The sequence below is a fragment of the Carassius gibelio genome, chromosome B12, assembly GCF_023724105.1.
Source record: "Carassius gibelio isolate Cgi1373 ecotype wild population from Czech Republic chromosome B12, carGib1.2-hapl.c, whole genome shotgun sequence".
Classification (NCBI taxonomy): Eukaryota; Metazoa; Chordata; class Actinopteri; order Cypriniformes; family Cyprinidae; genus Carassius; species Carassius gibelio.
This window is the reverse complement of record NC_068407.1, coordinates 8,811,137-8,827,752: the sequence shown is the minus strand read 5'-3', so window position 1 is coordinate 8,827,752 and position 16,616 is coordinate 8,811,137. Positions and strand designations below refer to the sequence as shown.

Genomic DNA, 16,616 nt, shown 5'->3' with positions numbered 1-16,616 from the left:
TATGGAATGGAATCTCCATGAAGAGACAAAATAGATGTACTAAGTTTTATTTTAATAGAATAAGTGGTTCAAGAGTTATTAACGTTTGAATGTTGAATTTTTGGACTGCTGGTGGCGCTATAGAGTTGGGCCTAGAGACCCCAAAGTTGGTCAGATCACTAATAATGGTCATCTCTACAAGTGTGCCAAATTTCATCATTTTCCCATGTTCCCTTCATAGGGCTGCCATAGACTCCCATTGGACGAAAATAATAATAATAATAATAAAACGTACAGATACAATAGGGGCTACAGCCCTCTGGGCTTGGCCCCTAATAATAATAATAATAAAACATACAGATACAATAGGGGCTACAGCCCTTTGGGCTTGGCCCCTAATTATTGTAAGTATCACATATACATTTAACATTCCCCTGGGGCTAAGAGCAAGGCTAGGGAGAAAAGGAAACAAACAAAAAAAATCCAAAGCTTTCACTTCATTTTTTTGGTAAGACCCTAACCTATTTATCTTATCTGATAGTATTATAAAACCACACAGAAGCATTCCTGGAATTTATTGGTTAAACAAAGCCACAAAATGATCTTCTCTCTTTATCATACTTCACACAAAAAAACATGTTCCTCTTTTAGCCACAAGGTGGCACCACACATACCAAATATTTTTGCCGTGCAGTCACCACCTGTGGTCACTCACTGGATAATAATCAATGTTTTCTTATAGAGGCAACATCTGAGTGGTCACCAGATTATTTCCCTTGAGCTATGTGCCCCACCTCAGAATAGTTCCACAGCATCCCAGACGGAAAACAAACAATGTCTCAAAGAGAGATTTTTGTAGAAATTGTGAAACAACCATATTGTTGTTGATCTTTTTCACACAATGGGCATGTCTTGAGAAAACAATTTCCTCATGCACTGAAATCTATTGTGAGCTCCTGCTCAAGCAGTCCTCTGTGACTGGGAAACCACACACCACGTCAGTGCCGAGCTATTCTCATCTGACCACAGATCTAATCACATCATTCCCAGTCATACTGCGGCCCCACAAGAAGACCCCGAAAGCCTGTATTCCAGTAAGTCTGTTATTTAATCGAATAGAAAGAAGACAACAGGCTGTTTTTAATATTATTTGAGGATGAAGTAATGCATTTTTCTCCTAAAAATGTAATATTACTTTAGTGGCTGCTTCACAGATTCAGCCATGTGCTCATTGTCATAATCTACCTGAAATAACAATGCAAGTGTCTTTGTTCCTCCTCTTCATGGCTTTGTATGCAGCATCAGCGATGGCGAATAGATGTGGCGGTCGCTCATACAGCTCTCTTCCTTTGTACTGCTCGATGGTGTCCCGTCCGTAAATGTTCATGGCACGGTAAGGGTTAACTGAAACCACCACTTCTCCGATGTAGCTGTAGATACGACCCTTTTCAAACCTGCAGCAGAAAGACGAGCACATCATTTGCTGTATTCACATTCATGCATACTGTAGAATATTTATTTAACCATGATTCTAACAGCTCTGTTTGGTTTGAGGTCAGTGTGGCTTGTATAATTAGATTTCAGAGCTTTATGTAAAGAAAGGGCAGCTTAATGAATTATATCTGTTATGAATCAAAACCAAGTAAAAAGCACGGGATAGCTTAGGTCCTGTTTCATGAGCTGTATAATCTGCTTACACAATAATAAATCCTGCTGAAGTGACTAACATGAATTTTTGGGCTTGTTAGTCCTGAACCAGCATAGTAAAGGTGTTGACTAGTCATTCAGACAAACCAATGACTACTATATCTCCATACCCAACTTCTTGGTCACACTGAAGTTCACCCTACTTTGAAAAAGCTTGTTGTTCTGAGCTCCATCCTCAGGGGAACCTCACTTCCTTGTTCTTCCGAGCAGACCTGGGTCATGCCTAGAATAAGGAACCCTTTCTTCTCAACCTGCGGGTTTGCCAAGCCTCCCTCCGCTCCATCCTGCCCCAGTCAGTGTGCTTAGAAGTTAGAGGCATGACCTCATAGTCTCATACTGAACTATATTATAGTGTGGCACTGAAGCTCTCAATGGATCTTGGTCTTTTTATTTTCAGGATTCCATTTAATTAATTAAACATGTGGAACAGTTAAGACTGTCGTATTAAGAACTGCTACAGTCCTCAGGGAGTGCCTTACTTACGCCCCACAGAGCAGAAATGTACCATACAACAACATTCACATAAACAAGTCACAGACACAGGACTCAAGTCCCCCAGGTCTATTCACAAATAACATCTGGGATTCACAGAATTAGCAGCGATACTTTAAACCAGAAGAAAACACCATGGACACAATGTGACGTGTATTCAAAACAGATTTAATCAGATCCAATTGTGAAATTGATGTGTGTACTTTTATACTATGTTTAATGGTGTCCCCAAAAATATTAAGCAACACTGAAGAATTGTTTCTTAAGCACTAATCAGCATATGAGAATGATTTCTGAATGATCATGTGACACTGAAGATTGGATTAATGGCTGCTGAAAATGCCGCTTTGCCAAATAAATTACATTTTAAAATAATAAACTAATTTGACTAATGTCAAAGTATTGCTGTTTTACCGCATTTTGATTAAACACACAGTTTTGGTAAACGAGACTTCTACCAAAAACTTCCAAAACTATTACAAATGTTTTAAAGACTACTGAGTTGGGAACAACTTGAAAGTCTTGGAAATTGATTTGTGGGTGAACGGTCCTAGTAAGTAAATGTAACAAAAGTTTTAGTTCAGTCAAACAGATTCAACATAGAATGTGTGCTGCTATATATCAGTTGTGATGTCAAGGGATGACTGGCAAGCAGGGTGGCATGATAGTGATGCTTGTGCCTTTGGTGGCAACAGGCTGTCAGGCCAGCCCTGGAGCAGCCTGCATGAAAAGACTCTTTTGTGCCAGCCAGTGGAGTAGGATGCTGCGGTGTACCCGCACCATTGTTCTTCTATCAATGTGAGGTCTGTGTGTGAGGAGCACAGGCCAGGCCTCCACACCCCAACACAGCAGGCTGGCTCTACTCACCCACATCAGCCCCTCAGGGAGCACAATGTCAACTAATGACAATGATAGAGGAAACATTTTGATAAATAACTATTGTCTTATTTTTCAATATATAGAGAATTTAAAATAGCAAGGTTAAAAAAATAAATAATCAATTTTTACATCATAAGTCCCAATTAAAATGTTGTACCAACGTAGACATAATACAGCTTTTCACAAGAATTTTCCATCCTCTACTGTTCTTTAAAAGGAATTTGAGTTCTGAAAGTTATAGGATGTTTGTTTTCATAATGCAATGAATTTTTTATCTGTAAAGATCAAGGACAAACTTTCCACATTACATGAGTTATCAAATGACGTGACCATGAATGAAAGAGAAGCCACAAAATCTACATTTTTCAAAGAGGCTATTATAGGAGTCATCATTCAGTGTTTAGAAGGCAAGAAATTATATCAATGAAAACATGGGATCTGGGATTATTCTAAATATAAATTTTTGTAATTTCAAAGTCCTTATGGTTACTTTCCCAGTTGAAAGCATCCTTGCTGAATGAAAAAAAAAATGTTAATGTGCATTTTACAGTATTTGTAAACACAAAATCAAATTTTAGGAAAGGCTCACTCATGCCATGCTTTTGTCTTTCGTTATAACCATTTGGCCCCACCCCCCTTCACTAGTCAATGTGTTCCCTCACAAAAGTGCCATTTCAGCATAAACATTGGTATGATTTGTAATTTTCGGAAACAAGTAATGTGACATCACAGTCTGTCATTAAGCCCTCTATCAAAGTCATAGCCAAAACATATTCTTGTGATCGCTTTCATTAATGTTACAGCTAATGGCACACGCCACTGAATCCACCATCTATCCTCTGATCACGACTCGCCCGTTCAGAAATCCACTGAGATCTCAGAACATGTCAGCAAATCTAGCTGACTCCATCACATTTCACTTTCATCTAACTCTTAACCCTTTAAGTTCGCCCTATACCAGAGAACAGCTGCCCACAGAAATCTATTATGTGTGTAACAGAATCCCAGGATGTCGTGGGGTGTGTGTGTGGGAAAACACAGAATCGTCATCTCCCATCTCCCATCTGCCTCTGTGATCAGATTATCAACATCTGATAAGAAGCCCACACTGAATCTGCTCTTTCAGAAATCTAGAAGCAGCTACAAAGCTCTAAAATAACCATATTTACCAAATCTATCAGATTTCCCCTAAAAAATTAATTTGTGGCTTGACTTTGAAAAAGTTTCATGGAAATCCCTGAATGGGCAGGTCCAACGTGAAGAGACAAATATGAAGGGCTTTGAAAGAGAAGGGCTTTACGGTGGGATCCAGGATTTTAGAGCTTTTCCTGGGAGTGAGCAGAGAGATCTGGGAAGGGGAGTAGTGGCTGAGGCTCTGTCATCCCTTCTTTCCCAGAAGGCCTAGGGAGGGGATGCTGCTGCATAAAGATTAAGGATGTGTGTCAGACAGCAACAGCCACTTCCTCTAACAGCTGGATCTACTCCACATGTTAAAGCATCACCACTTTTGTCCGGTCATTTATTCTTATAATGCTAGGTGTACCTAGCATTGTTTGTATTCAGAGGAATAAATCAGATTCACTGAAGGAATATTTCACTCAAAAATTAAAATCATGTTATCATTCATTCACCTAAATGTTATATGACTTTCTTTCTTCCGTGGCACATGGAAGAAGATCAGTAAGTTTCAGTCTTTGTGACTTCCGGTTATGGAGTGGTACGGAAAAGACGAGAGTTAAGCTTAAAACGTTGATACATCCTTTGTTATTTAATGCACGAAAGTAGAACAGAACTTTCTGAATGAAGAGATGTCGTAGGGTTCTGACTACGCAGACGAACTAAAAGATAACTCAATTCAACTCAATTCCTGGAGGGCCAGAGCCCTGCAGAGTTTAGATTCAACCCTAATTAAACACACCTCTAATAACCAGCTAATCAAGTCCTTCAGGCTTATTTAAAAACTACATGGTATGAGTGTTGGAGCGGTGTTGGAACAAAACTCTGCAGGGCTCCAGCCCTCCAGGAACTGGGTTTGACATCCCTAATATAGAGAATGATGACGACAGCGAATCTACTACAGTGACAGAGTTGAACCCCAGCAATGCAGAAGTGTTACAAGCCATTAAAGAAATGGACAAACAAGTTACGAGTAAACTTGATGTCATCGATCAAAGAGATAAAGGAATGCACGAAGGAATATGAGGAATGCATATCTGGAGCAGAAGATGAAATCATTGAACTCAGCGCATGTGCGAATTCCCTTGAATAACAAGTTAAAGAACTGACAGAAAAGTTTAACGACATGGAAAACAGAAATAGACAGAACAATCTGAAGCTGGTGGGTTTACCGGGAAAAAAAAAAGGAGGAAATGACATGTGTGCATTTTTAGAGGCCTAGATTCCAAAAATATTGGAAATGGAATCAGGCACATCGTTAGTTATAGAGCGCGCACATAGAGTGGGCCCACAATGAAATAAGGATGTTCGGAACACAAGACAGGATTCCAATACACCACCAAGAACAGTGGTTAGTGGTTAGAGAGTTTGACTCCTAACCCTAAGGTTGTGGGTTTAAGTGTCGGGCTGGCAAGAGGTGCCCTTGAACAAGGCACTGAACCCCCAACTGCTCCCCGGGTGCAACAGCATAAATGGCTGCCCACTGCTCCAGGTGTGTTCATGGTGTGTGTGTGTGTTCACTGCTGTGTGTGTGCACTTTGGATAGGTTAAATGCAGAGCACGAATTCTGAGTATGGGTCACCATACTTGGCTGTATGTCATGTCACTTTCACTTTTTCACTTTCGGATGAAGTTCACAGGAAACAAAAAGCTTGTGATTGAGTGAGACAGAAGATCAAGAAAGAGGAATCGGTAAACACAGGATCATATACCCCGCTTTTCCATTTCTCACTCCCCGAAGTCGAAAGCTTAATTGAAGAATTAGACAAAGAATGGAGATGAGCTCAGTCCAGTTGGACTATTAAAATCCTGAATGTAGGTTTAAAATAACTCAGATCACACACCATAAATGTTATAATCTTTTGTTAATCTTACAAATAGGGTTGTGATAATGAATATAGACAGCAGAACCTAATAGTTCCCCACAGGTGTGTGCATCAATCAGCGCCATATACAGAGTGTAACGGGTGCAGGGTCAAACGCAGTAGTATAGATACTACTGGGGAAATCGAGGGTGGTACCACTGTCGCCTTTAATCTTTTTAATTAGTTTATATCCTAAGGAAATCAAGTTAAAAAAGATGGAGTATGTTTTTATGAATATATGTATTCTTCAAGCGAAACAGCTTATTTCTTTAAAATGGAAAAATATATATGAACCAAATATAGGACTTTGGCTGAAAGAAATCGTAATAAATATGTTAATATAAAAGATAACTTATGTAATGTCCATGTCCATGTATAGTTAAAATGCAATAAAAATGTTTCAGTGCTTATTTTTTTCAATGAATGTCAATGGTGGCAAATGTTGTTTTGTACCCAAATGAGTAGATGATGAAAATTATTTCTGGGCCAACTATTTCTTTAATTACTCCATACCTCTTAAATACTTTTACAAAATGTTACTTATTCAAGCAAGTTAAAGAGTATGCAGGCAGAGCTACACCCTTTACCACATAAAGACCAACCTTTAAAACACTAGGGTCATCTGAATCCCAGACAATAAGAGCTTGATACCATTTTTAGAAAGAGATCCCTTGCCAGGCTGAGGATAACTACTGGTTTCAGGCTTGTTTGGGTGGGTCTCTTGCGGTTATTTGCTTGTGGTTGACCGGGGTGGGGTGTAGCCTGTAAATTCCCTCGGACTAGTTGCAAGTAAGAGTAAGAGTAAAAAACTGAGAGGAGTGAAAATTAACTGGACAGCAGCACAGGATAAATAAAAGAGAAACGGAGGATTACAGACAAATAGATGAAGTAAAACACAAAGATGCAACACAGGAATATCAACATGCAAGGCCAGCACACTAAGGCACTGACTTATAAGATGGTCCAACTCCTAGATAGCAAATCAAAGCCTGTATATTCACAACTACAGCAATGAAAGGATAATCTGTCCCTGATCCCTGCTTATCCCTGCATACAATTTACCACCAAGCAATCAGTGTTACTCAGTCCACAGCTTAACACAGAGCATGCAGGGTAAGACCTGTCCTCTGGACTATCTATCATGCAGAGACAGTTCAGCCCAGAAGAATTTTGGAGATCTCAGTTAAGCCTAAAATTCTTTAGGATAAATAAAGAGACAATTGTCGAAACATACTAAGAAAGAATACAGAGCAATAAACTCAAAGCACAATAATTTGAGGAGAGTTTGGTTTGAAATGTTGGACATCATCAAAATTAATTTGGGTATCACAATATAAAGAATTAAAGATGAATACACTATTAATTTTTAGACTTGCATTTAATTGTTGTTTTAAAAGACTTCAAGAGAGAATAAGATGACATCAAAGGTAATATAAATGCAATAGTAAAGGAAATTATCATGCACTATTAAATATTCAATATACTGTAGCCCTTATTCTATATGACACAGCTGCCTTTCATCTGACCTGTTCATTTAATCTTGGAAGCTTAATGTCACCCCCACCACAACAAATCTTCTCCCACATTTTAAATCAGTTTCGTGCAACTTGTACATTTGTTTGCTGTTAAACACCAGCTGCTTCTGTACTGATGACAATCTTTTAAAGCTTAACACACACACAAAACACACGCACACATATATATATATTGTTATTGAAAATTTAGTCATATGAAGAGCTTTTCATGCCCACTGGACTCAATTTGACTCAACTGTCAAGCTAACCTCCTTTACAAACATACTTCACTTTGCTAAATTCAAGCCATGTCTTAAATGTATAACTTTGTACTGACTACTCGGGAAATGAGAGCCAGGTGTAAATGTCAAAGCACAACAACATGCTGAAGTTTTTGTTATTTTGGCCCACTCCCTTCATTGTCTCCCTGAGATAAAAAACACTTTTTGTTCTCCCGTCAGGATGAGGGAAAAAAAATAAGGGGAAAAGGAGGCGTGTTTTGATGACTGCATTTCAGAGGTCAACGGTAAAGTGACTAGACATGGCCTTGAGCCAATCTCCAACTCATCTGAGCTTTGGTTCTGATCCCAATATGATGTCACTGAGCAGTAGCAGATGAGATGACGGCCAACTCGAGAAGAAAAAAGCAGACAAAAAGATCTGACCGGCCAAACGGAGTCAGACATTACTCAGCAAGCTATTTCAAGAAGCGCTCTCCATCAGGGTAAAAAGAGGGCAGGGATGGAAATTACAAAAACAGACATGAGACAAGAAAGAGAGAAAGTACAGTTATGTGGTAATTGGCTGAAAACTAAAGGAAAGGGAGAAGCAGAGTGGAAATTAATATGAATGTTACTGACACCTGGCTGTAACAGGGTTCCACAGACACAGCAGGACAGACCTGGTTGAAAATGTCCTGAACCACTAGAGAAAAAGTGCATTGAAATATGTAACACATCCATCATTGATCTAAATGATATTAGCTAGAACAGATTACATATAATCTCATTAATGTGTCTTTGTAATGTAATCAAACCACATCATCGGTTGGAGATGGAGGAAATGGGTTTCCAGCAGTGGTGAATACAAAATTTGGGAATTATTTAGAAGTCGCTTATGTCACCAATGAAAAACAGACTAATGAAATTGGGGCTAGGATGTAGCCTGTTGTAAGCATAAGACAGAAAGGGGTTATGAAGAGGGTGAGGGATCAGTCAAGACTGTAAAATATATCAAGGCTATAAACCCTAAACCCAGTGAATGTGAGTGAGAGAGCTCCTCTAACATGCTTAGTGGTATCAGTGACCGCCAGCCAAGGCACACAGTCCACAAATGAGACGTCTGTGGAGCTTGAAGCTTATTTTGAGGGAAAAAAGGCCAAAAAAGCAACAGCCTTGTTTATGTAGGGCCGGTGATATGTTTCAGATTACAGGGGGTTGTATGGAAATTCTTGAGGGCAGACAGGCCCTTTTCTTTGCTGGAGACTGAGAGTAAGAGAAAATCAGGCTGATTTTTGAAGCCATCAAACTTTAAAGCAGTCTTTTGAGGGACATATCGGAGTGCAGTTGGAATTAAAATTCAAACAGCTGATAAACTAATCACAGTAATCCACAAGAATTAACATCATGTGAAGCAAATAGCTGTGGGTTTGCAAGAAACAAGTCTATTTTAAAGGCGTTTGAATTTCCCTTCAAGCAATATTATAGATAGAGAACTCGTATTTTAGCAGGTCACAATGTTAAGAAAGTTCAAACATTTTAAAGATGGATTTATTACAAATACACAGCTTTTCATTTCTGGATTTCTTGTTATTTACTCTGTGATTTTTTTTATTAACTGTTGGACTCTCCTTTCTGAAGGCATCCATTCAGTGCAGAGGAGTCACTGGTGAGCAAGTCATGCTAAATTTCCCCAAATCTGTTCCAATAATTTTTTTTTTTTTTTAAAACAGAAGGTGAGCCTGAGGGTGTTTTCACCACATTTTAATTTTTCATATTCTTAGGATATAACAAGGTTCAGTAGGGAAATGATTAGAAGAGATAAGATCTGAGATCTTATTCTAAAATAAAACAGGAAACAAGCCTCCAAAACAACAGGGATAGAGCTGAACCCAAAATAAATTACCAAAATAAAATGAAATAAAATAAAATAAAATAATTCAGTAGTTTCACAAATTCAAGAAGTTGAAAATGGGATGACTCATAATATTCAAAAATTGCATTGGCAATTTTTGCTGATTTGACATATTGCATGATAATTCTGGTAAACAGGATATTTTTATTGTACTATTCAAGTAGACAGAGGCTGTACTTGTATATATAGCTGCATATCAATATGATTTTTGTAAGTGAAAAGGTAAAAATCCCATCTACTGAGTACTGTCTGTGTTTTTATTAATACAAATATAAAAAGATCTGAGCACACAAGAATACATATAGGTGCAAGCATGCATGAACCTCAAAGCAGGACAAGAGGTACCATGCATTCGCTCAAGATCTATTATAGAATCACAGGATAAATCCCTTGGGCTTGTAACATTTACATGGAAAGTATTTTTCCAGTGACATTCTTTCTTCATCTGTTCATCTCTCACACTGTGGACCTTTAAAAATAAGCAGCGCTGGTCAAAGTACCTAAATATACACATAAGGCACAGACCATAAAAAGATGCATCATTCTTCCTTACAGGCCAAATCCTATCTCTGCTGCTCCATCTATCCTTACAGGATCGGGAAATAAAACCTTGTTTCTGGCTCTGCACAGTGCACTTGAGCTCTGAGAGGACTCTGATCTCTGTGCAGTTCGCTGTGCAGGATGGGAATCGGGTTGCCATGTGTCACAGCTGGACTCCACGTGGCCCTGCTGTTAAGGCAACAAGTGAGCTTTATACTGTTGATATGGGAGAAGCTAAGGCTTATTTGGCCAACAGGTTCACAGAACTGAAATCCTCAAGATATAACTATGGCAGGAAGATCAAATTTAAACACCACTATAACAAATGGTGTCTTTGAGATATTCCCCATGAGGACTTATAAAAAGTTAATTTCATTCAAAGAAGGACCTAGGCCAGAATTCATTTTCTTGCCTGAGTTTATATTTGTCTCCAGTTTGTAGGCTATTTGTCCAGTGGCACCATACTGTAGGCTACATATGGAACAGTAACAAACATATGGGCTCAATTTAATTTACACAGTTTCTTTTAGTGTTCTTTAAACCTAACCTTAGACCCCTATTTGCAGTTATTATCTGGCTGATTCTGCTGTGAGGAAATGACAGATTTACAGCCTTCTGCTAAAAAAATTCCCTCATTCCAGTATATGAAAAAAAGCCAAATTAGGGGGATCGGCGCCGACCAATATAGCTATCCCAGGGGCTACCGACGTGCAGAGAGTGGTGTTCGACAGGGATCCTCAAGCTGAAGGGATCCCCCAAATTTAGTGGAGATCCACCAGCAATTTTGCGAGAAAGTGACACCAGTCAACACTTTCACTTCAGTAAGGAGGTCTCTTGTTCAGGCAGCATTCAAGCGTTGTCTTATTCAACCGTAAATGCCCTGAAACGTGGACTTCACATGATGATTCCAGTTCCAAGGGAACCTTCAAGTTACATTCAAAGGGCATTAAAGTGTGTGAGATGTGAATTTATATTGTATTTATTTACAGAGGCATATTATCTCAGTATTCTCTAGTAAATTTCGTCTGTGTATGAAGACAGTGCAAATCTGTGAATGAATGTTCCGAGGTGAAATAAACTTCAACGGAATAAAGTTGAATGGAATTGAATTTAATTAAATTAAAGTCGAATAAACTTCAACTTGACTGTTCAGTGCACTGATGTCAGACCCATTTTGGATAATAACGTTTATTGTTAAATGCCCTGCCTCAATTACTCTGTTACGTCATTATAAGTGTTTGATCACCACATCTGAGTGATCATTGCAAACAATTTTGTTTATATATATATGTATTCTATTTATGTATATAATGTATACACAGGAATGGGAAAGTGTCCAAACTTTGACTGGTTCTGTACTATAATATACAAAAAGAATATTGACCAATATATCGATATCAGCCTTTTTTTTTTACTCCCAAATATCGGTATCAGCCCCCCAAAAAACATTGGTCGTGCTCTAATATTAAGAATCACTACTGATTTCCACACTGATAATAATAAGAAATTTTACCTGAGCACAAAATCATCACAGAAGTATTTTGAAAATGGATTGTAACCCTGAAGACTGGAGTAACGGCTGCTGAAAAGAAAACTGACTGTTTCATTATACCTTTGTGTGCATAAGTGACTTCTTTCAAAGACATAAAAAAATGGTTCTGAACACAAATGTTTAAATGTAATTATCTATGAAGATTCGGGAGGAGCGCGTCAGATACTTAGCCTAATCATCACAGGTGGACCACAATCAAGTAATCAATCCCACAGTATAAATATCGCTGACTTACCTCTATCCATTGACGGTTTATCAGCATCCCTCCTCCACCCCATCTCCTCACTTCAAGTTCACTTTACAATATACGGGGAAGGGGGGGTACTCTAGCTTCGGGCAATTCCCGAGCTCGGAGCCCTTCCCCGGACAGCACGCCAAATACGCATACCATACCTCAGCTAATTATATGTAAGCGTGAACTAGTGAAATCGTAGCGTGTAATATATATACACACAAAACATGAGGGTGTTCTCCTCTCCTCTCTTTCAAAGGTATAAGCCTAATATATTCTACCACCTAAAATATGCATGATTATATGGTAAGCTGCATTTTATTATTTGCATTCAGCATTGTTTCTCTCCCTGCTCTCTGTGACCAGCATGACGCACAACAAGTTAAGAACCACTGCAAGATACAATATATAATAATTTCTCAATTTTAAAACACCCAACACAATCAAACCCATTACACTAGCTGCTAGTGGCTTAAAGAGCTGTGTGGGTCAAAGGTTACATCTCTAGTACAGGAAAATATCAATAGGAAGGCCTCATAAGTTGCCAATACGCTCTTCCTGAGCCAATTCTTTCTGTTACTTCTAGCCACTATACAAGAGTCAAAAGTTAAACTCATCTAAGCGGAGTGAAAACATCAAGACTATCAAGGAAAGATTAAACCATACATAAAGTATACAGTACCGCAAGTTCAAACTATGAAAATTACTAGTTTGTTGAAGACTTTAGACTTGACTTTTGTCTGAATGACACATGAAAGCTGGAAGGCTCTGCCACGGCATACTAACTATCAGCTATTTCATCTGCGGTATCAGAGCCAGTGTCTGGAAGAATTTGGAACATGGTCTCGGGCAGCACTTGTAATTGTTTTTGGAAATGTGCAGAGGATTGCCAAAAAATTCCCCAAGATCCTAGGGGCAGACAAAACAACACTGCCATATAAAGTCAAGCCCTCAGCGCACATCAAATTAAGCTGTTATTTCAGAATGCCCACAAAAACTCTTGCTCAAAAAATGACGTTGCGTAAACATAGACATGGGCAGAGATCAAATCATGCTACAATGTACAGCATGTGTCAGCAGTCCCAACACTTGTTTAACTCTTACACCTCACTGTAAGAGATTAACCCTCACAACTAAACAAACTTGCTTAAAATCTCTTGGTTACACATTCTGAAATAGCTTTGCGTAGAAAGGCTGCATTTCAATTTTGTTATATTTAGGAACTTCTTTGGAAGAGCAAACCCAAGCTGACTGTACGCACAGCTTATTTTACTGAATAAAACATACACATTATCCAAATGAGTTCAACCAAAGTTTTGCTTTGACATCACATATGGTCTTCCTGAATTCAAAGCAAACAGCCTTAAAAAAGGCATCGTTTAAAAAGTGATTTCCAGTTCAACAGCACTCTTCTTTATCACTCCACGGGGCACAGGATGTGATCTGGCATCAGCTCTTCCAGCTGAAGCCCCAGACACAGATGTGGAGACTGAAGAAGCAGGAAGTTGGCCTGGTCACACCCTCTGCAAATAACAAACTGCACACTTCATGTCCCAGCCAGGAAGAAAATCAGGCCATGGCTAAGAGGTGGGAAAAAGAGACACCCTGTGCTTTTTGAGTCACTGGAACCAGTAAGCAAGCATCTCCTGTTGTTAATTAATGTGAAAGTTGTTTATCTGCATCCACATGGTGTTTAAAAAATTTATTCATAATTATGTATATATCAGATACACTACTGATGGTTTGGGTGATTTAAAAAAAAAAAGTTTTAAGAAATTAATGATATTCTGCAAGCCCACGTTAAATTACAGCAAATACATTTATAATATTACAAAAGATTTACATTTCAAATAAATTCTGTTATTTTTATCTATCAAATAATCCTGGAAAATAGTATTATGATTTCTAAAAATAAATATTAAACAGTACAACTATTTTCAACATTGATAACAAGAAACACTTCTTGAGCATCAAATCACTATATTACTGTAGGGCGATTTCTGAAGGATGAATCTTTATTATTCATAGTTTATCCAAAAACATCTCCCTCGATTAACTGGAAACACTACTTGTAATATCCCCAGAACAATAATTTAGTGTCCTAGTGAGACATCCACATGTAGGTCACTAGTTAAGTTGCCAAACAGAGATGCATATAATTGATTTTATGGCATTGTAACATCAACCATTAAAGGGGTCATATGATGTGATTTCAATGTTGCCTTTCTCTTCAGAGTGTTACAAGCTCTTGGTGCATGAAGAAGATCTGTAAAGTTGCAAAGACTAAAGTCTCAAATCCAAAGAGATGTTCTTTATCAAGTAAAGACTATCACGCCCCCCTAAAACGTCTCATTCAAACACGCCCCCACATATCTATGTCACTATGTGGAAATATTTGCGTAATGCCGCCCAAATGTTCATGCAAAGAAAGAAGGTGGGGTTTCATTAACTGCATTTAGACATGAAGCAGCCATGTCAGGGAGATGCTGTGTGTCCTTCCGAAAGTAGATGCATTTAGAAATCTTTAAGATTACTTACAATAGAACAGCAACGCATTTTATGGACGACTGTTTCATGAACCTAAGAGAAAAGGTAATTCTGACTTAGCTACGACAATCTGGTGCTTCTGAATCAGCTACTGTATGTTTTGTTATTAGTTTAAGTATTTGCTATTGAATGTTCAAATGCGGAGTTTTGCACATTGCGTGTGTGTGAGTGCGTGTGCGATAGCGAGAGAGAGAGAGCCGGGTCACACAGTGGAGTCAGACGTCTTAACCGTTCAATGCTTGTGTCCTGCAAACACATAGGAGTTTCATCACTGTCTCTGTCACACCACTCTCTTCCCTTTTCGAGCTCGAACTGATGGTAAAACTAACAACAATCATTTACTGTCTTTACATTTATTTTAAAAGATTAAGCTCACGATTATGGAAAGGGGCATTACAGTTCTGACTAGTGCTTGTGGTGTTCGGCCAATCACAATGCACTGGGTCTGTTGGCCAATCAGAGCAGACTGTGCTTGTCGGAAGGAGGGACTTAGAGGTGGGGCATAGAGGACCTACAATAATGTACAGTATTTGAAAAATAATGTTTTCTTTTAACATTAAAGCATTTCAATATATTATTTTATACCAAATACACAAAATAATTATCTTTAAAAAAAAAGCATCATCTGACCTCTTTAACAAAAAGTTCTGAATTAAACTACATTCACCTCAATCTTATTAGAGCCATCAAGTTTTTTTTTTACAGTCTGCTGATGAGGAAAACTGATCCACATAACCAAAACAAAAAACACAATAGCAGGATATCCACTGTAAACTTGTTTGAACAATAAGGCCTATCAGAGGGGAGTGCATCCATGGTCAACACACCTCTGAGCCTGACATACAGTACTCTGGCTCAGCAGGTGCAGCCAGTTATATAAAGCTACAATAGACATAGCAAACACAAAAATTCCATGAATTCCTTTAATATTGAAATGAGATGTGTAATTCATTGTTCCCTTGACCTGAAAAAAAAATGTAAGGCTAGTTTACTCCAGATGTATTACGCACTACCTAAAATATAAGTCAATTACTAATGTTTTGCAAGATGTTTTGAATATCTCCTCCATCTGACCATAGTAGATCCTACTAGCTAATAAAGCATTATGCAATGATGATGATTCAGATTTGTAGCCTATTGTTAGTTAATAGCTCACAGTATGAGCTCAGTTCAGAAACGTAACCACTATGTAACTACTGTAGGTGTAACACGAACTTGCATCACCTAATGATCTGAGTGCGTGTGTAGTCTTTTTGTTTTATTATTCTTCTTTTTAACAATTTAGATTCGAATTAAAAAAAAATACAGAATACAAGTACCATTATTTATGATAGCTTTCCCGTATCAAAGCACATGGCCAGAGGGATCCCAGTAACGTTAGGTGAAATATCTTACCTGAGTTTGAGGTTTGCCATAAACTCGTCCAAAGAGACATTGTCCAGAAGAACGAAGTCCGCCTTTCCGAACTCCAAACTTTCGTGTTCTGCCATATTAACGCGTTAGTAATATAAGAGGCAAAAAATGTAAAGCTAACTGTTGAATATCCCACGAATACACAAGTCAATTCGACAACAGCAAACAGCAGGGATAATGCATGTCCATGAATTTGTTTACATTTGACTAACGCAATATTCGTCGGCTTCTTTTCATGTTATCAGTAAAGGAATATATAAACACGCATTGTTTGTTAACTATAAGTTGTTGTCGTCTTTTCAAAGACTGAAATGCCTAAAGCCACACACTCTTTGGTCGCCTGAAAACTTCACACAACAGGCTCCCGGTGTTTGAGCGATAGTCCGCTACATCGAACAGTCGCGCCTCTCAGCCTTTTTTCCACGAGCTTCACTCGTCTCGCCTAAACACACTGTGGCTTCATTCTCGCGTAAGCCCCTCCCCCCGAGGGCGCGAGCTAAAGCTTACCTAACATCAACGATAAAGTTACAAAGGTGGACACATGAAGGCAAGCAGTATTCACATCTACTTAAACCTAGAAACTTTTT

General features: G+C 38.5%; 1 protein-coding gene across 1 annotated transcript in view; it reads right to left on the bottom strand.

Moving 5' to 3' along the window:
• Nucleotides 1–16,495, bottom strand: part of myo1d (myosin 1D) — a 113,340-nt gene extending 96,845 nt beyond the window's left edge. Inside the window, exons 1-2 of the mRNA XM_052571563.1 lie at nt 16,012–16,495; nt 1,225–1,433 (exon numbers count right to left, since the gene is read on the bottom strand). Of these exons, the coding sequence (XP_052427523.1) occupies nt 1,225–1,433; nt 16,012–16,106 (304 nt within the window). The 5' untranslated portion in view covers nt 16,107–16,495. The remainder of the gene's footprint in view (nt 1–1,224; nt 1,434–16,011) is intronic.
• Nucleotides 16,496–16,616: the final 121 nt, after the last annotated feature.